General features: G+C 40.1%; 1 protein-coding gene across 1 annotated transcript; it reads left to right on the forward strand.

The window, feature by feature from the left end:
* The first annotated feature begins 336 nt into the window (after nt 1–336).
* On the forward strand, nt 337–17,479 carry LOC139478826 (uncharacterized). The gene is made up of 27 exons (XM_071261485.1): nt 337–435; nt 595–729; nt 1,641–1,865; nt 1,978–2,211; nt 3,514–3,660; nt 4,454–4,594; nt 4,817–4,861; nt 5,408–5,545; nt 5,735–5,878; nt 6,378–6,480; nt 6,723–6,796; nt 7,382–7,890; nt 8,271–8,358; nt 8,484–8,560; nt 8,739–8,775; nt 9,129–9,226; nt 9,537–9,662; nt 10,101–10,246; nt 10,970–11,105; nt 13,222–13,365; nt 14,198–14,231; nt 14,573–14,628; nt 14,823–14,948; nt 15,141–15,272; nt 15,648–15,772; nt 16,084–16,219; nt 16,301–17,479. Exons 1-27 carry the CDS (start codon nt 375–377, stop codon nt 16,376–16,378), a joined length of 3,495 nt encoding a protein of 1,164 aa, XP_071117586.1. The 5' UTR covers nt 337–374; the 3' UTR covers nt 16,379–17,479.
* Nucleotides 17,480–21,873: the final 4,394 nt, after the last annotated feature.

Genomic DNA, 21,873 nt, shown 5'->3' on the forward strand with positions numbered 1-21,873 from the left:
TTTATTTAAACACAAACACGAAGTGTATTATGTTTACAGGAGTGTGCAGAAGTCAAAAAGAAAGAAGCACATTTTCAAATCTTCATGGTCGACTGAACCATTTCAACCATTGTCCTTTTCTTATATAGTAGTCCATGTCAACATATAATAAAATCACTTCCTTAGAGATAAACGGCTACACCCATATGTTGGTGAAAATAGGTCGGTCTTTTGAACGACAAGTTGATCAACCATGACAAAATCTAATCAACCAGGTAAAACGATAAATAGACAAAGTCCAACTGGAAACGCCTAAATTTCTGTTGCTCATACTGACACAGTTAGCCACTATAAATGTCACGAGGAACAAGTAAGGACTAAATCTGGTGACGGCCATGTTCGATTTGGTCCTTCTTAGTGTTATTGTTTTAGTCTGGTGTGCTGATGAAGTTCAAGGTAAGTTAAAACAAATGAACGTAGTGGATACAATCAGGTCAATTCTCTAAATGAGTCGGTCACAGGCAGCCCACTTATCTTGAAATGAATGTGTATTGTTATTATTTGTGTAATACAAATTCCATCTGAATGATATGTATACATATACCTCAATTTCAGGGACGTGTCCGGTTGGTACCTATGGAGTCGACTGTGACTATCGGTGCAACTGTCCTCCAAACACGTGCAACTCCTCCTCTGGCTGTGCAAGTGGGGATTGTTACCCGGGGTGGTCGGGGCCGACCTGTCACAAACGTACGTTAGTTTTAATAACATGCACGGTAGATACATTTCCCTTTCTACTTTGTATTCTGCTAAAGTTTAAAATATGCTTTGTGTTTATGCTCGGGCATGTTGTGTAATTAGAGAAAAAAAACAACAACGTTATTTTACAGCAAAGCAATGCTTGAAACATGTTATTTAAGTTGCACCTAGTCAATATTTACAATAAGCTTTATCCAAAGCTCGGTTGTGTTGTGTAATTACAGATTAAATATCATTTATCATTATATTCAATGTGTTATAATTCCGTCACCAGCTACGGCAATATTGGCGCTTGACCTGTAAGTAACAGACTCTTCCAAGTAATGGTCTAGCTAGGCCTTAGATACTTATTATAATTCATTTTAAAACTTCATTCCTCATACTGGTATTTGTCCATGACAATTAATCTGTCAACTATAGATGTCAGTACCTGAATTATTTCCGCTTTTAATTTTACACACATCACAACATGTCTGCCTTCTCATCGTACATTCACTGTTTAACCCATGTCACATGCATGTATGGTGGTAACATAACCTGCTTACAAGTTGGCTAAATAAATGTCCAGAAAGTAAATGCACCTTATATTGTATGTGTTTGACATAATCTAGTGTATGTTCAAACGTAAATGCTGCGTGTGGAGTTTTGATGTGCAGCTTTTGACAAACAATAAATAAACAATCACAACAAAACTGAAATTAATTTGTGATATTTTGGCAGATAAATTATAGACATATGTTCTCATAGTACCACTATGGATCTACTGCTCATGGTGTCACTGTTTCTTGCTTGCTGATATGTGATTACATATTATTCATAATCCAAAGAAAACAATGCATGACGTTAATGCATAAGTAGCTCAAACGTCTTAGTTACAATGACACATATGAATCTTACTTCAGGCAACATCCTCCTGAATCTCACTGACAGTGCGTTTGCATCAAGTCCTACCCACCTCAACACACCACCACACAGAGCTGCGGACGGGAAGGTAGCTGCAACTCCTGAACACATCGCAAACAGCTGCTTCTTCACCAATAACACGGGTGCAAACTACACCTGGTGGCGCGCTGATCTGGAAAACAGAACACTGATGAATGACGTCACTATCTCCTTCAGAAGAGACTGTAAGTGTTATAACTGTTTAAATATACACTCAGATCCCTCTTTTATGAAATGAAATATCATTTGTAAATGTATCGCCATTATCGATTGCAAGTTCAGCATCTTTATCTCTAGTTAAAGCTCGGAGGAACGGAATCCAGGTGTATGTGACCAACTCTGTCAACATACCGAGTGGCCACAACTGCTACAACGTCACTGGGAATGGACACGGAACTGACGTACCGGATGTGTTGCATGTCACGTGTTACAGTAGAGGGCGCTATCTCCTTCTGTACACCACCACCATCAACAAAGACCAACCAGGAGTCATAACACCTATAATGGACTTCTGTGAGGTAGAGGTCAATGGTAATATTTGAGGCACATATCTACCAAATTTAAAACTGTTGCCAGACTATATGTGCTTATAGAGTCTCTTACAAATATATTTTTCATCCCTTGATTTGCTTGGGCTAAGCGGTAGATATTTAGGTGATATTAACTTCCGGCGCGTACATGCAACAATTGCCCATTGTCAGTGCTGAAACATAGACAAGGGTGTTAATTCAAACATATGCTACCTCGCCGTCTCACATAAATGCATTATTGATGAAATATATAAATAGTGGCTTACAGATTTTGTGAATTGTATAAGTCCATATTTGGAAAAGACATTGTAAACTTTCACGTGAAGAAAGGTACTGTTTTATACTGTAACTGTCTATGGCTGCATTAATTTTAACCTGTTTATGTCTGTGAAACTTACAGCTTACAGCAACCAATTGGTCCATGTCACAACTACTTAATGAATCTAATCTATTGATGTAGGTTTCCTATCTCAACCACGTTTTGTTGTTACTAGATTATTGATACAAATACAGACATTACTGTTCCAATTTCTATATTCCTCTCAAAGCGATAAACCTGTCTGATGTACATGCAACCTGTTATGTGTTATGAGCTTCTGCCACCTTTCTTCTTATCTCTTCTCTTGGGCTGTTCGTGTGGAAGTTCACCAATGCCAAATACCCTTTCCTCTATTAATAAACTGTTAACTTTGGTATCCACAAGCACCTGGGCAGTTGTAAAAGTCAAAATGAGATCCTGTCTACATAGTCACATCTGGTGATTGTTAAGATTTGCAATGAATTTGATCAATTCAAAAACCTAACGTTGTACTAAACTTCAGAGGTTTATATGTGCATATTTCATGATCATGATGATCAGAGGGATTTTCTTAATATCATTTCAAATGACCCAGAAATGAGATTTTGTAATTTTAAATTGATCTCTGTGTCTTGCTGACATTTTCCCTATTTAATAGTTTTCTCCAGATAATGATATTCTTATTGATGTACATTAATCCAAACGTTTGTAAAAATTATGACATGCACATATATCAACTGAATACAGGTCAACTAATGAAGGGACTCCCATAAGTAGATGGATAGAATATAGTGCTTTGTATCCATAAACAAGTGTCATGTAGTCATCATCTGTCATATTTTGTTTCAACTATACGCGCGGGAAGTGGAGAGTTCTCCGGGGAAACAACTCTGTCGATTACTCCTTGGGGGTTTCTAAATGCACGTACACACTATACAACCAAGAAGGAAAGAACGTGTTTGTACCTGCAACTGATCCGAAATATTTCCCGTGATTTATGTACAGAATGCGAACATGGGAGATACGGCCTCAATTGTTCCACTGATTGCCGCTTAAGGGAATGCAGGGGGGACAGCTCTCGTTGTGACCAGGTAACTGGTGAATGTATTGAGGGTTGCCGTGCAGGTTACAGAGGACCCGACTGTATGCGACGTGAGTGAAATTTCATGTTTTCTTTGATGTGCATGAACTAGCATTTTAAGTATCACCAACGGCAATCGCCCTACCTGTATATTACCCTGAACATAAATATTTCATAACCATATACATATGTCATAACCGCATTGTGATGTACACAATTTGACAGAGTAGCACCGCTAGCATAAACGTTTAACAAACAGCAAGTGAATACTGTTTGACAGGCGTAGTATTAAATTTATTGAATTTATGGATGAACAACTTTTTTATTACAATTAAGAGCAACGTTTCGGTGTAGGTTCTAACACCGTTATCAAGCTGAAAAGACAGTACAGATCAACCTACACCAAAACGTCGCTCTTAATTGTAATGAAGTTGTTCATCCATAAATTCTTATCCTTACTTAGTACTCCAACTTCTAAATGTCTATCAAAGAAGTTGGTCACAAGTTACGAAATGTCTTTTGTTGTATGCATCAAAAGTGAAATATCACATAAATTAGTTAATGTATTTCTTGTTTCTGCATTAGTTAACATCATCAACGTTATCATCTTACTTGTTTCATATTTCAATATCCAAGTCCCATATCCACTGCCAGTTGTAGAAACATTGTGATTTATACATTGTTTTCTTACCTTTATTGTGTGGAATAGTTATGATCAAAGTTGCGAAATCACACGTTTTAATATAACTTAGTTCTTCGTAAGACATTGCGTGTCTGTCTCAAGCAACTACTTATTTAGCGTATTTACCGAAACACCAAGATTGAAGTTAAGTAGCCCAGTATAATGCATTTATTCTACTCTAGCATGTGAGGAAGGACACTATGGCGCTAACTGTTCCCGCAAGTGTGACGACAGACACTGCAAACATCCTGATGCCTCATGTAACCACGTGACAGGTGAATGTGTTCACAACTGTAGCAATCCAGGAACAGGTTGTGTGAAAAGTGAGTGAACACTACAAGTCTAATTGAACACGCCAAAGTAATGGAATCTCAGAAACAAATTTGTAACCTAACTTGCATATGTAGCAAAATTACCATAACCCTGCCATGTATACAAGTGGAGAAGGTGTCAAGGAAACGTGTGGTGAAATACACGAAGAATATATGAGTACGAAGTAGATGGTGTGTGCGAATGTATTCTGAGAATCTATACTGTCGTTTCAGATCAAGCGTGTAGACCAGGTTGGCAGGGATTGGACTGTGTGGCAGGTAGTTACAATGTGCTTATGCTGATTACATTTGATACAATATATGAATGAATACAGTAACCATGAATAATACTTCATGTATTCATGGGGACACAGGTGGCCCCCTCGTCTAAGGCGCCGCAATTTGCTTTTGCAGAGTTCGTCCCTTAGGAATGCTATAAACCTATGATTGTGAGTTCGAATCCCGGTTCGTCCAGTGTATGTTTGTAGGTTTGTCACTACAATACCCTCGTTCGTGGGTTTCTCAGAAGCGTTAAACGTCTGAAACCTGCATCACGTCGGGCGTTCCACCATTAATAAGTTGAAAAGCTGTGATATTCCTGGAATGCTGTTCAAAGCATTGCTAAACTCATTCTCATACAAACTGATCTGAATGCTTTTGACATAAACTTACCGCCTGTGATCATAATTATCCACATAAAAAAATATCCTTCAGCATTGTTTTAATGAAGCCCGAACTTATCATTATAACGAGACAGTTTTAGATCATATTCTCATTCAATGTTATGTAAATAATGAATCAACGATGTTTGTATTGCAACTACAGAATGTTCTTCTGGGACGTTCGGAGACAAGTGTTCGGGTTCATGTGGTGCATGTCTTGACGGTAACCCGTGTCACTATATCAACGGAACTTGTCCAAGAGGCTGCAGTGACGGGTGGTCAGGGCACCTGTGCAAGCAGAGTGAGCTTGATGCTATCAGTTTCTAGATTGGATATGCTTTCTGTGTTATATATTAGCGAAAATTATATGTTCGAAAATTAACAATGCGTATCGGTGTATTACTACGATATGGAGCTACCGTGATGAAGTTGGCAGATTAGATTGAAAGAAACATGATATCGGTTTTTACAATATTGTGTTTGATATCAGAATGTATCTGGATGACGTATGGAGCCAACTGTTCGGAAACCTGTGGTGCGTGTCGAGACAATAACACGTGTCACCCTGACAACGGAACTTGTCCGGGAGGTTGCAGGGAGGGATCGACAGGGGAGTTCTGCATATCAAAGCAAGGTAAAAATATATTACTGCATTTAGAAAGAGAATGATATCGTGTCCATTGTACTGGCAAACAGTGATGATGTCAGATTTTCTCGGATAGGTAAACCGAGTGTATCCCGGCCAACTGGTAGCACCCGGCACAAACACATGTTTTTGTGAACATGAAACGCGCATGTGGTGCATATGGGTTCCTTTATACACTGCAAGTGTACAAAATCTATGATATTACGGATGCTTGTTTACCATTATTTTGGAGACTGATCGCTAATCATTAACAAGAATTACATGTACATATAATTAACACTTGGGTATTTTGAATTTGGCACAGCATCTTGCATTTGGAACATCTTAGGTATATATAAAGATATACAGATATGTTTGTAATCATGCCGTATATATATACTTTATATATAATAGGTTTTCTTGATCCCTAGCGGAATACCATTCATGTACATGTATAAACACATTATTCATATGAATACCTGAGTATATGTTGTACATCCATCAACAGATACTGGTGAGTTACCTGTGAGGGTACTGTGGATTGCAGGGGCATCAGGTGGCGGTCTTCTGCTCATTGCTCTCCTGGTTCTCATCGCAATTGTCGTAACAAGGTAAGATCCTTAACTAGATAATTTCTAGTTAAGATCAATAAACTCGTATCGATTGTTGATTACACTGTTCTGTTTGGAACACTAGAGCTTGTATACCGTTACATGATTACAGTTTCAGATAGGTTGAGGATTGAGATTGGCAAATTAACCAAGCCTGTCATTTACGTACATAGTATGAGAATATTAATCAAGTTCCCTTAGTGATATATTCTCGTAGTTATACAGTCTTTGCCAAATTTCAGAACCTCCAATGGACGCGAATCTGTTGCTAACAACATTGAGATGAGACTGAAGGAGATGACTGCAAGCGTTGATGGTATGCGTTTCTGACATTGACCATAGAGTGATAAATGGTGTTTTATAAATGCATATCGTCGTTTTGGTGGCAATTTCGATATATCGGATGTTTGTCGGAGCTACTTAGTACACATGCTGGTATGACAACTTTCATGTATTCGTTGAACGAAAAACGTAACAGTAACATGAGGTAGGGTCAGTAAAAGATAAACATAACTCATATCATTGTTACCCTATCTGGCGCTCGGCATTAAGGGGTTAAAACAAGGACTGGTCGGCTGGGACTCAGTATACTGTGTCTGAGTGGGATATTCATGTTAAACTGCGGCATGGTATCTCAGTGAGCTAGCACTATAAATCGGCATCAGTCCGGACTAGTACAAGCAGCAACACAAACACCCACACGTACATGCACGTCGCTATATAAGTGCAATAATCTTGGACGCGACGTTAAACCCCATTTCACCTCACCATAACTCATATCACATTTTCCTCAGGCTGTTTCACAATGTAAATGCGTATGGGCAATAATCACCACAAAGGAAGACATATTATATAAATCAGCGATGCAAGATGTAGATTTGAATTGGGATTTTTTCAATAGAAACAATTGCACCTACCGTCATCATGATCGACAACGTCACCTACGAGGGCTATAGTGGAACAGGCAACACAGCACAAGATGGGGCGGATGTGAAGCTGGATATCGGAAGAGGATTGGATCTCAGTGGTTGTGAAGATGGTGATGGTGGCGGAAGGAGGGGAAGCAGTGGAGTCGAGGAAATAGAGGGTGTTAGTGAGAACTTGGTTGTGGTCACAGCTGTTAGTGAAGGGTTTGGTGGGGATATCTATGCTGTCAGTAGTAAGAACACAGGCAGTAAGCCTACTGGTAATGATGATGGTGAGAAGGTTTTTGATGTTGAAGAGGTTAACGCGGAGGTAGAGGAGGTCGATGGAGACGTGGACCACCAAGAGATGGAGGATCATGATGGGGACAGCACCTACTACAACCTGGAGGGTCCCCCTCTTATCACTGAGGTGGGGGTGGACAAGCTGGGAGACAGAATCAAGGAGATGCAGGCCACTAAATATGGCTTCCAGAAGGAATTCCGGGTTTGTATCGTTCTAGTATATATTATCATTATCTATGTGTGATGTTAATTGTGTAATATGTTTTTCTTCAATCAGCGACTTGCTGGTTTATCTTTAGGCAGCGTTGATACAGAATGAGCTATTAACTCAATCAAGCAGGTTGCAATTTGGACATTGATGATATATACTAATACTGCATCAATCGCAAAAAGGTTAATATAGTTTGCTGTAACCAGGGCTTTGAAATACAAAGGTAGATATGCATTTTTGAAGTAGATTGCAACGAAACCATGCACGAAGCAGGCTCAGTGTTATGTGATTTTTTCGTTTTGGTTTACTCATACAAGCGGTGTATAGTGTTTTGATGTTTATACTGTTAATATTCACGTTACGAGTTTCAGATGCTGTTCACTGGCTTCACAAGACCGTACGACGTCTCGCAGCAGACATATAACACTGGAAAGAACAGATTCCTCGGATGTTATCCTTGTTAGTATCAAGTAACTGTAGACACGGAATTCTTCATATAGTCAACGTCATATGCATAAGGGGCACAATTCTTGTCGGTATACAGTATCTAAACTACAATTTACTGGCTAACTCTAATGTTTCAGATGATTACAATCGGGTTCTGCTGCCGAAACTGCCTGGGCATCCATCGTCTGACTATATAAATGCAAGCTATATTGATGTAAGTTAATACATATTAATGCAAATTCAGTACAAGCATGACACACTCAAAATTAGTTAAGCTGCACAAACATATAAAATACCACATGTGGCATGCTATAATAATGTATCAACATAAGAATCTCTGCAATTTATCAGTCTTCATGCAAACCGTATTTTTCTATCACCTCCTTCTACAGGGCTACTCTCGCTCGCAGGCCTATGTCGCAGCTCAAGGTGAATCTTTTCAATTACTTTCGCTTTTAAACATCCCGGCAGTTTAAACAGTTGCTCTTTCATAAACCTTATATAGATACGCCTGGATACATCCCTGTAATGTGTACAAATGGGAGTCCCAAGGGCCTGATCATACAATACTCTACATACATATTTTCATATTTGGAAAATGTCCAATCCTATATCTACTGTAACTATTGTCCAAGAGATGCGGGTCACACCCAAAGATCACGTGTAACCATTTATGTATATTATGTGACACTTAGAAAACCAAGTGTCACCTCAATTATTACAGAGCACACTGCACCACACGAACATGCCCAATAACGTAGTTTGCCATATCCCCCTCTCAGCACCCAACAAGAAGACTTTGTGTGATTTCTGGAGGATGATTTGGGAAAACAACTGTACGAAAATCATCATGTTGACGAACATCCTGGAGAATGAGAAGGTAATGGACATACATCTATATAGTTGACAGGTACAAAATGCCAGCTCCGAACCTTTCGTGCATTGATGCGTAGTTATCTCAAATCCTTACGTACACTGGCGCATACGGTATTGTAGCAAGGGTGGATGACTGACAAAGCAACCATTATGTAGATCTTTAATCTTTAAATAAACATCTCCAACTAGTTCCTATGCTGTTCTGAGAGATAACCGAAATTATGTCCCATACCTCAATCAACAAGATCGCAGGATTTTACTTACATGACATGTGAAACCTACTGATGTGACATCGTGACTTGTCTTCCACACAGGTGAGGTGTGAACCCTACTGGTCTGATTCGTCTGATCTTGACGTTGGTCTCTTCACCATCTCAGTCACCAAGACAGCACACAGTGCGCAATGGACAATGCGAGAACTCACAGCTACACTGAAAGAGGTTTGCATTCAAGCTTATAAAACACAACATATGTTATATGTTATCATTGTACAGTCGAGAGTCTAGTGTTTTACTAAGAAGGTGATATCCAAAATATACAATTTGTGACATTTGACCCCTTTCTAAATGACCTTGTGTATTTATGTAAACTTATTTCTAAACATTCATGCATTTTTTTCTCAACATTCATGTGGTTTTGGACGTGTTTCATTTTGAACATAGCCCATGAGGATTCAGGACCATAGGTCCCCAGCAACTTTTTCATATGAGACGACTTATCAAACTAAAAGTACCCCCGAAGGCGTGGAATCTTGATAAGAACAATCTCAGCTTTCTTTTGTCCAGACTCGATTATTCACCTGCCGCCTTTATAAAGATAGTAGAAAGTATTATTATGTTTTCAACTCCTATCTGTACATTGCCATAATTACATTGCAGACAGGTAACAGTCGCCAGTTCCGACAGTTTCACTTCACATCCTGGTCCGACCGTGGGGTCTCAGGTGACACAGCTCTGACAGAGTTCATGTGGCGGGCTAGGAAGGCTCCCAACCCACAACAAAGTCCTCTACTTGTACATTGCAGGTAGGTTGTGGAATGCCTTGAATCAGGATATCATCCAACAGACCCATATATTCTTTTCATACATTGTTAATGCCTTTGTGTAACTGACTCTTAGATCCAGGTCATCTTGTATCTCTACGTAGGAGAGCTAGTCTTGGAAGATAAGGTGAATTTTGGTTTAACGTCGCGTCCAAGGTTATTGCACTTATACACGTGTGTGTATATATGTGATCACTTATACTATTGTGGATTCTATAGTGGTAGCCTACTCAGATACGATGCCGCAATTTACGATGAATACCCCAATCATACACATTATACTAACTCCGAGCTGACTAGTGGTTGTTTGAACCCCTTAATGGCAGGGTAACAACAACTACCATTTTTTAACGTTTATTGGCATAACGCTGCAGGGGATCGAACCCAAGAACTCTCTATGACTAGACCAAGGAAGCGTCAAAGGAAAGCTATTATTAAAAATCACATAGTACTAAAACTATAAGTATATCTAAACACGGCTAGCAGCATACATATTCTTTTCTGTGATAATGACCCAGAACGTGTCCTTATTTTAACTTTAATCTACTTGAATACACAGTCACATGATTGAATACAAGTGGTTTGCATGCTGTTGGGAGGAAAATGAAGCAACCGGTTGTTATCTCCATAACGAATGCTACCTCTGTAACAGTACTAATTCAATACACTTCAAAGTTTGGTTCAATACTGCTGATAACATTTCAGCGCTGGTGTCGGACGGACCGGGACGTACATCGCTGTGGACAACCTGCTGGATCAGGCTCTGAATGAAGATAGGGTGGATGTGTTCGAGTTTGTGTCACGGATGAGGGATCAAAGAAAGGGGATGGTACAGACCATGGTAGGCCATTATGAAGCGTAGCTCTGGTACTCACTGAGGCGAGATGACACACCAGGCAAGTCAAGGTAGGCTTCTCTGAACTGAAGGTTTTGTACCTGCTGAGGCGGTATGATACGCAAGGCAGACCAAAGTAGGCTACTCAGAAGTGAAGGTCTGGTACTTACTGCGGTGAAATGACACACCAGGCAGACCAAGTTGGCTACTCAAGTGTAGGTGTCGTACTTACTGAGGTGAAATGACACACCAGGGAGACCAAGTTGGCTACTCAAGTGTAGGTGTCGTACTTACTGAGGCGAGATGACACACCAGGCAAGTCAAGGTAGTTCACTCTGAACTGAAGGTTTTGTACCTGCTGAGGCGAGATGATACGCAAGGCAGACCAAGGTAGGCTACTCTGAAGTGAAGGTCTGGTACTTACTGAGGTGAAATGATACACCAGGCAGACCAAGTTGGCTACTCAAGTGTAGGTGTCGTACTTACTGAGGCGAAATGATACGCCTGGCAGACCAAGGTAGGCTACTCTGAAGTGAAGGTCTTGTACTTACTGAGGCGAAATGATACGCCTGGCAGACCAAGGTAGACTACTCTGAAGTGTAGGTGTCGTACTTACTGAGGCGAAATGATACGCCAGGCAGACCAAGGTAGGCTACTCTGAAGTGAAGGTCTTGTACTTACTGAGGCGAAATGATACGCCAGACAGACCAAGGTAGGCTACTCTGAAGTGTAGGTCTGGTACATTATGAGGCGAAATGATACGCAAGGCAGACCAAGGTAGGCTACTCTGAAGTGAAGTTCTTGTACTTACTGAGGCGAAATGATACGCCAGACAGACCAAGGTAGGCTACTCTGAAGTGTAGGTCTGGTACATTATGAGGCGAAATGATACGCCAGGCAGATCAAGGTAGGCTACTCTGAAGTGAAGGTCTTGTTCTTACTGAGGCGAGATGACACACCAGGCCGAGCAAGGTAGGCTACTCTGAAGTGTAGGGCTTGTTCTTACTGAGGCGAGTTGATACGCCAGGCAGACCAAGGTAGGCTACTCTGAAGTGTAGGTCTGGTACTTACTGAGGCGAGATGACACAGCAGGCATATCACGGTAGGCCTTTCTGAAGTGTAGGTATTGTACTTGCTGAGGCTAGATGACAACACTAGGCAGATCAAGGTAGACTACTCTGAAGTGTAGGTTTTGTACCTGCTGAGGCGAGATGACACACTAGGCAGACCAAGGTAGTTCACTCTGAAGTGTAGGTCTGGCACTTACTGAGGCGAGATGTCTACGACAATAACTGAATAGATTATTCACCCAATCTACAGATGGATAAATAGCACATGATGTGTTTCACACGTTGTATCAATGAGAGCGAAAACCAGGCTACCCCACCACACAAACGCGATTGAGACAAATGTATGCGCCATTTTCGAATGTTTCTATGGGTTTCCTGTCATACGTTTGGTGAACATCTGGAGGCATACATACTATACTGGATTTATAAGCCTACGAAAAGAAATATTTTCCAGGCTTGTAACTTGTATTGCCAATGTAAATATGTTCAGATTTCCCCAATCAAGTAAAACAGGCTCCCCATGACAAGTGACTTTGTATTTAAGAATTGAGTGGGAACAGACTATTCCTCCCTTATCAGTTTTTAGGTTCTCCTCACTTTCAAATAAATAAAATAATAAACATAATTATATTGTATGGGGAATAATTGACCAAACTAGATGCATTCATGAAAGAAAGTATTAACAGTGTTAAACAATGTGTAATCAGAACTGATTCCAAAATTCTTCTCTGACGACTTACTGAAAACACTTTAGGCTTCAGCTAAGTGAGTATGTATGGTATTACGCCGATTTTGTCAATAATCCAGCAATATCACGGCGGGAAAAACCAGAAATGGGCTTCACACATTGTACCCATGTCGGGAATCAACCCGGGTCTTCGGCGTGACGAGCGAACGCTTTAACCACTAGGCTACCCGACCGTCCCGCTTCAGCTGAATAAAACAGGCGACACATGTAACAGTTGTAACATGCCTTGTGTGATTCTTGTTACTGTTGCTTTGATCTATGTTTGCATGTAGTATGTTACATTGGGTACCAATATCCCCTTCAGGAACAGTATGAACGCGTGTACACAACACTCCAAGCAGCTCTGACTTACGGCGACACAACGATGACCGTGTCAGAGTTTCGCCACAACAGGAAAAATCAACGAATGTTTACCATGGGATCAGTCGATGTCGGCAGCTACGTGAAGGTACCACACATTCTACACTCCTTCAAAATACATGCATTCGTACATGTTATCTTCACTAACACACATACCCACACACTCTGCGCCACACCCACCCACACACACCCCATCCCACCCCACACCACCCCGGGGGCACGGGTGGCCCAGTCGTCTAAGGCGCCGCGATTCGCTGTGCAGAGTTGCGTCCCTTGGGCACGCCAGAAACCTATGATTGTGGGTTCGAATCCCGGTTCGCCCAGATTATGTTTCTAGGTTTGTCAGCACCATACCCGTGCTCGTGGGTTTCACCGAAGTGGTAAACGTCTGAGACCTGCATCACTTCGGGCTTTCCTCCCACATTAAGCTGACACGCCGCGATATGACTGGAATACTGTTAAAAGCGGCGTTAAACCCAACTCACTCACTCACTCACCACACCACCCCACTTTCATCTCACCTCACCAGAAATTTCGAAAAGACATTGAGCGCACCAGTGTTTATTCGTGGCGATTTAAAGCCAGTTTTGGTACCCTTTACAATCAAATTTCACCAAGAAAGCGGAGTGAAAGAAATATCAAGGAATGAATTAATCAAAACCCTGTTAGGGTTCGCATATTGTAACGACTTTATAACCTGGAACAATTTAACCATTTAGGCAGTCACGAAGTATTTTACCTTAAAGTGAACATAGCTATGAACAGTATACCAATGGGATAACAGGTTTCTCCGTTTCACCAACAACTGGTGTTACAGTTATCAGTGAATGTAGGTTGTTTACATTTTCTTTTGACACATGCTACACCCGAGGCCTTGATATTTGTAATGTTTAATCAAACCATTTCATATCTACTTTCAGTCTGTAAATACAGGAAGCAGGACAACAAAGGAATGTAGGTTATCAACACAGTTTGCACATCTCCTTCGAACTAAATGTTCTCAAATTCCTCTCACAGTATGTAGATTAGCATACCAGAGAAGACTGACATTCAAATGTAAGACATGTTATCCATAATGTTTAACAGTATTCACAGGAATGTCACAATCGGGGCAAATTACGCTAACATGTTTGCCATTGTGTTTGGTCACACCCTGTGCAATGCTTGCTTGTCTTCTCCGAAGTTATACAAATCTGCTTCATGTGAACATAGTTGTTGCTCCACAATAAACTTGAAGTTTCATTTACCTATATTTCCATGAAAACGCATAATACAATTATACAATTCGTGTTTAGTGAGCGAACAGGGACGAATATCAAGACAATGTGATGTTGTTCCTATCCTGTCTCCAGTAAGTCCCATTTCAAGATCACTCGTTTTGAATTAAAATTTATGCTTTCACCCTCACCTAATGAGACAATACGATTACAAATGTGATATTAATTTTTAAACGATCCAATTGTGCTTATCATTTAAAGATTTTAGCATGTAATCTCAGATTACTAATGTACAGCTATATTTTGTTTCATTGCTGTTTTGTGTCAGTCTTTCAAGTCCATGAATGGGTACCTCCTTGTGGATACTACCTTCATCACCGCAGCATCTCAGTTCTGGCAACTGGTAGACCTGAATCAAGCTCTCACCATTGTAGTATTACCAGAGGACTTCAAGGTACAATAATATATAGTTAGACGTTAATAACGCAATCTAGTCACGAACAGTCCTCAATTCATAGGCCATATTTCACAAGGAGTTCACTGTATGAAACATATGACACAATTGCAATTAAGTAATGTTACCTATTGACATTTGATCAATATCATGAGCATTGTCACATGTATATGTACTATATGTCATTGGTAGATCCTGCAAGACATTATACCATCCCCCGGGAACAGTCTGGATCTGGGTCAGTTCAGTGTGATGTGTTCCACAGAAAACATAATCAATCATGACATCATGCTGAGGAACATACAGCAAAAGAAAGAGGTTGGAGTATGTTTGTTTGTTTGAGGTTTAATGCCGCTCTCAACAATATTCCAGCTATGTGATGGCGGTCTGTAAATAAACGAGTCTGGACCAGACATTCCAGTGATTGACAGCATGAGCATCGATCATCGAAATTGGGACACGATGGCATGCATTAACCCAGTCAGTGAACTCGATTCCGTAAGTCGCCTCTTACGACAAGCATAGTCGCCTTTCACGACAGGCATTGACTGCTGAAGATCTATTCTACCCCGGATCTTCACTGGTCTGGTGTTAATGAGCTTGTCTTAAACAAGAAAACGAAATGCGTACAAATGCATTGCTACCATGCCACCAACCAAATATAATGTTTCCGATAACATCTAACCTCTGTCCACATAGGGTTCCTCGTGGACAAACATACAGGTCTACTTGGCGAACCATCTGACGGTTGCTGCCTACCCTTTCCCAGTGGACCTGCTTGCCAGTAGGGGAGACACTGCAACCCCAGCCACAGTGATGTTCAAGTATGTTATCTCACCCAAAGATATAGCCGGCACATATCAATAACTAAAACCAACAAAACTCCTCCCATAATCATAATAATAATATCTGCCCAAACAAGAGAGCATTGTGCAATTCCGACAATGTTCAGCATTGGATGACGAATCACTATCAAAGTTTGATGAAACCAGGTGTTGAGTTGAGTGTCATGCTCCACCGGTGGCACCCGTCACAAACATATGCACATGTGCAGGCAAGTGAAGTCGTTCACAGCATGTATAACAAAACCCGTCTCTTTAGCACTATATTCCACTGCCTGGTACCTTTCTTTCAGTGAGACAACAACAAGGCAAGCAGTGTTGTTTTGCATCACCAACAACATCCTGCAGCGTGTGAAGCAGGACGGGGAAGTGGAGATCTTCAATAACATGAAAGTTATGGCTAATCTCCTCCACTACAGCATCACACAGGTACAGTGTTTACCATCTGCCGTTCTTTAACACGTTACTTCAAACAACAAAATACAGTTGCTCTCTACTTTCGATTTCCAGGCGGATGTTTGCCTGTGTTTTGATGTGGCGGCAGCCTACCTAGACTGTGAGGATGGGCCTGGAGGAATCACTATGTAGAAGGAAGAGACTGTCGTCTCACACTACCTAGAATGTCTAGAACCATCTAACCCTACTGTCGCCATCGCCTTTTACTTGTACTACAAGGCGTTTAGCTTGTTGTGATGACACAAATTATCCCCAAATTGCCAGGTTTAATTTACACACGCTTAAGATTTTTAGACATCCAGGAATCAACTGTAACAGGATTTTCACATTCTGTTTCATTTTATCCATGCGACTAATGATTATGGTGTTCCTTTGAATGACCACGTATGCTTCATGTATTTACAAAATTCTGATCAAACATTATACATATACAATAGGCCAATCATCTGTGTTCCCTGTTTTGTGTACTTCTGTCAATAAGACATCAACCGTATGAACTCACTTGTTTCCTCTGACATGATTCGCACTGAACAAGTGACCACATTAATGACAATGAATCAAATAAACCACCTATAACTCTTAACTTCTGCGGGGAAATGCTGTTGTGCATGTGACAGATATTCAACATGATAATTAATATGACATGTTTTCTAAATTACGCCTTAGGATTGAAACGTAGGTAGCCTAGCACATGTGTGTGTATATTTGAGTTGATGTCAAGGAAGGAGTGAGTGAGTGAGTATGGTTTTACAGTGCTTTTAGCAATATGCCAGCAATATCACGGCGGGAGACACCAGAAATGGGCTTGTACCCATGTCGGGAATCGAACCCGGGTCTTTGGCGTGACGAGCGAACGCTTTAACCACAAGGCTACCCGACCGTCCCTCAAGGAAGGATGGTACTATGTGGTATGTGTGGACCTCTGAATAGTATCATGGTTGATAGTTATGAGTCAGTGTCAATATCTTTCTTGTACAATTCCTAATGTACGACTGCCTCCATGGCCTTGTGGATCATGTTTCTGGCTGGTGATAAGAAATTCGGGGGTAAATAATTATGATCATTTTACTATTTTTTGCCTACTTTTATCAATATTACTTTTATTTAATTTTGAATATTCATTTAAAAGCAATGCTAGTACTGATTCCCACATCAACCCAACACATGCAGCACACAGCAGGTATGTAATGTCGTCTATAAGCTGTATAAGCAGTCAGTTAACTAGTTGTTGCAATCACCGTGTTTTTTTTCTACTCTTGCACTGATCAAAATAAAATCTTCTGTCACATCTGTGTTAATTTATTTCTTGGACAACTCCTGATGCAGATCGCGCCAATGGCCTGGTGGATATAGTTTCTGGCTGGTGAGCAGAAGTTCTGCGGTTTCATGTTCTTGACGCATCATAGCAAAGTAAATAAAAAAGATTATACTTGTTGAATACTGTGTTTGTTTAAGGTATCCAAGTTACATTGCTGCATGGTATCTCTGGGCTATCATTATAAATGTCCGGACTAGTCCCTGCACACACACACACACACACACACACACACACACACACACACACACACACACACACACACACACACACACACACACACACACACACACACACGTGCAATAGGTTCAATAACGTTGAATGCAACTATCTTATAACGTCATCAATATCTGCATAATGCTTGTCAGACAATTTTTTCTTCAAATGCAGTAAGAGGTAGAATCGGACAGTGCTAAGTATCGTTGCTGAGGGGAATGTTCAATGAGTTCAAAGACATGAATTACAGTTATGGCGACAGACTGGATACTCTATCGAAGTTGCCTAAGAAGATTAGCATAATATTGATAAATGATGGTTCGACGATAAAACGGTAGCTATGGAACATACTTTGGAGGAGACAATGTTTCCACTGCGTTGACTGATGTTGAGGGGGCTGAATCAAAGACCCATCCATGGCTAAAAAAATCAGCTGAGATCCTTCAAAACGACGTTAATTCTTATGACAAATAATGAAACTGGTGTGTTCTGATCATGAGGATCTCTCTTCGCGTCCATATGTTAATATTGGAAGTATCATCATTCCATTGACACCATGTTGCTGTTGGAGTTAACACTTTCAGCTGGAGTTACATGTACTTGATAACAGTTGGGTAGCCAACAGAGAATACCCACATGCACCGAGTTGACGGTTGACTATGTTCAGGAGATCCACTTCTTCCCAAATTTAGCCTTCCTAATTATAACTTGGTAAGATTCAAATGGTTAGACTCATATATGACACACCTTTTAAAAAACCTCAAATCTAGAAGATAATGGTATAATAATTACTCACTCATTGAAATAAAAAACAAAACAACCTTGTTAACATATACCACTGGGCATTGAAACAAATTAAACCTGAAGACATAGACACCTTGAATCACACCTTGAGGCCACAAATCCACGATCATCCTGGGGGACTTCAACGCCCACCATCCCTCCTTGGGTGTAAAAGATAATACAGACTAACACCGCAAAATCATCGCCGACTCGATCGAACAAAACAAAACTAATACTACTAACTAACAGCCAACCAGCTAGATATGATAAATAAATGAAAGCATGTCAGCTATTAACCAATCAATCTGTACCCCTCCCTGATCTCGCCAAAAGCATTTTGTGAGAAGTGCATGAGGAGTCATTCGACAGCGACCACTTTCCAATCAATATAGGATACATAAGCATCCAAACCTCAAATGATCCCAAAGAAACCATATTCTAGTACAATAGGGCCTACACGGACAAATTCAAAACATTATGTAAACAGGTTAAAACAGCTGACCTCTGAACAGAACGCATAATTTACGTAGCGAAAAAGTACATTTGTGGACTGAGAAAATTAAAAAGATTAAACAAAAATACCAAAGCGCATTTAACAAAGCTTAACAATGCTACACACATCTAAAGATAGCATATCAACTAAATCCCCAAGTACAAAACCTCGTCAAAACAGCAAAAAACAAAACCTGGAAAATATTCTTCTAAAAAGTAAACCATCACACAGACGCAAGAACAGTAAGGTGCAAAATGCTCGCAATCCGAGGCATTAAACGAACAAAAATACACCAATCATAAATAACTCAACAAACCCTTAACAAAAAGCAAATAACCTAGCAAACCAGTTCGCAGCCATTAGAAGCAATAGTAATCTCTCTAAGGATTCCAAAAACAATAACACATTAAAATACCACGCCAAATTACACAAAGATCATGACCTAGAAATACACGAACCATGGGTACAGTGTGTGAAGCCCATTTCGGGTGTCGTGATATTGCTGGAATATTGCTAAAAGCTGCTAATTGTTTAGTATTGTACACGTCTACAATAACAGTTCGTTTGTGATCCTGCAAAATAATGTGGAATGAAAAATAGAATGAAAAAAGTACCTTGCCCTCTCATATCAATCTTCTTTGTATATGTTTCCGTTACTGGCAACAACATGACAGACTTTACGTGGAGAAACAAAGACATACATAAATTGTCTTCGTATTTATAAATGTTAAAATAAACTGTAGTCCGTTCCTAAAATGGACAGAGTGTGTAGTAGATGTACTACAATTCAGAATGAATATTAAATACACATATCCCATACATATTCCAAGATATACGCCTTTTTGCAGCAATGTATGTACATCATTCAAGATATATATCAATATAATATTAATTGAAGCATAGCATTCGTTTAATAATTATCGCTGTCCTAGTAACATGAAAGCAAACTGTTAAAAAATGTTCAGGTAAAACCTTACTGGTTTGGCTGGTCACACTTAACGGGTGATAAAGTGATGGGCAGGACCGAACCCCTAGACACTCTCAGGAGCCAAGCTTGCTGAACACGGGAATCCATGCCCCATCTGTCTCCGACTCACACTACTTAACTTCGCCTGATGGTGGACCTGTGTGTTGTACTCGGGACTACGAGCCACCTTAATGAATAAGGCATGTGCTCGAACACAGCTCATCCGCAGGCTATGTGTTTAGTGATCCGTCTGAAAGTATTTGGGGTTTTTAAACTCGCACAGGCCATGGTTTAAGCATAATGGTTTACAATGTTAGTAACTTCAATTCCCAAATATAATATTGTAATAAGGTTAAGATGATTGTCAAAAACATTAGAAAATGGTAACAAAATTTTAACAAAATAAACCGTTTATAGCTGCAATGATGAGATGCATTAGATTTACAAAGTTCGTGACAGAGAACTTTTAGTTCGAAAGGAATAAATAGAGAAAAGACATTTCACATTTATCACAAGAGTATTCTGGACATTGCATATTTATCATTGGATTGGTTCCATGGTATCGTCGATTGGTTAATGAATAAAGCAGAGAGGTAAGATACTTTTCATTTGTAGAATCCAGAGTCACAAATTCAATAGAGAGATGATCAATCTGGCACATTGGCTTCGGTATTTTTCAAATTAACGACACACATGAGTTCATGGTCAGATCTAACTTTTAACGAATCAAATTGAGGTATTGTGACATGTGACAAAGACAGGCCAGGCCCGAACACTTTAATATGAAAATGTCCACATTAGGAGAGGAGAGCGCGGTTTGCAGTCGATCGACTCGAATCCCGATCGTTCTAAGTTCTCCCCATTTAGTGACGAGATTGGCCGGTTTGATCCTCTCGAGTATTGATAGATGGACTGAGAGTAAGTAAAACTAATGTAAGTATAAAACTGGTGTTGCGTTTCTTTATTCTGCGAGTATAAATGCTGAAGGTGACAATTTTGAGTAAGCGTCGTTAGACCAATCACTCCTGAGCTGAGCCGATGCTGACAAGGGGAGTTGCATGGCTTAACTGACAATGATGACAAGGAACGACAATACTTTAGTAGTTAGGTCCCACTTGACGCCTGAAAGCAGTTACGTCAATACTGGATGAATTCTAAGTAATCACTCAAAAATGTAAATGTATGTCACATTCCTGATCTCATAACAGGAAACTAACCCGTGGAGGAGCGACATGGCTAAGCTTAGCATGCTTACCTTTATTAACGGAACTCTGAAACTCTCCAAATATAATACCCGGGCATCGAATACTAAATAAAAGAAATCTGAAAACACAAAATGTTTATCGACATTCTGAAAAATAATCCTTATCAGTCATTATTGAAAATTATTCATACTGTCCAACAAATATCCATGCTCCTCATATAACAACGTTGTTTGAGCAAAGCAGTCTGCATCAAACACTCCCTTTCGTTTCACAATGACTTGGACTTAAGGCATCTTGGAATAGCTAAATGTTCGGCATATCAGGCTGCGGAAAACAACTGTCAAAAGGTCATAGGTGTGTTCCGATATAGTGAGGTTTAATGGTCCCATTCTGGCAAATCTGTGAATCGAACCAAAGCTTAACGCATCCTAACCCATATAAGAAACTGTAAAGTGAAACTAAGGTGTCTTAGACGACCCGTCTGTAACATAGGAAACAGAAGTAAATATCAACGCCAACAATCGATAATGAAAACGTTATATCACATCGGACTTTTATCAAGAAACCAACACCTATGGATTTTCCAAATAGTAAACTAACATTGATAGTGATGGGCAGGTCCTCTCCGCCTGATAGCATGTGTCGTGC

The sequence above is a fragment of the Haliotis cracherodii genome, unplaced genomic scaffold (assembly GCF_022045235.1).
Source record: "Haliotis cracherodii isolate W230 unplaced genomic scaffold, xgHalCrac1.p SCAF_4, whole genome shotgun sequence".
NCBI lineage: Eukaryota > Metazoa > Mollusca > Gastropoda > Lepetellida > Haliotidae > Haliotis > Haliotis cracherodii.

Excerpts from the sequence above, each read along its gene's own strand:
- LOC139478826 (XM_071261485.1), top strand. The coding sequence starts at position 375 with ATGTTCGATTTGGTCCTTCTTAGTGTTATTGTTTTAGTCTGGTGTGCT. Across the intron at positions 6,481-6,722 it reads ATCGCAATTGTCGTAACAAG|AACCTCCAATGGACGCGAAT; the intron begins GTAAGATCCTTA and ends GCCAAATTTCAG. Across the intron at positions 14,949-15,140 it reads TATTACCAGAGGACTTCAAG|ATCCTGCAAGACATTATACC; the intron begins GTACAATAATAT and ends TGTCATTGGTAG.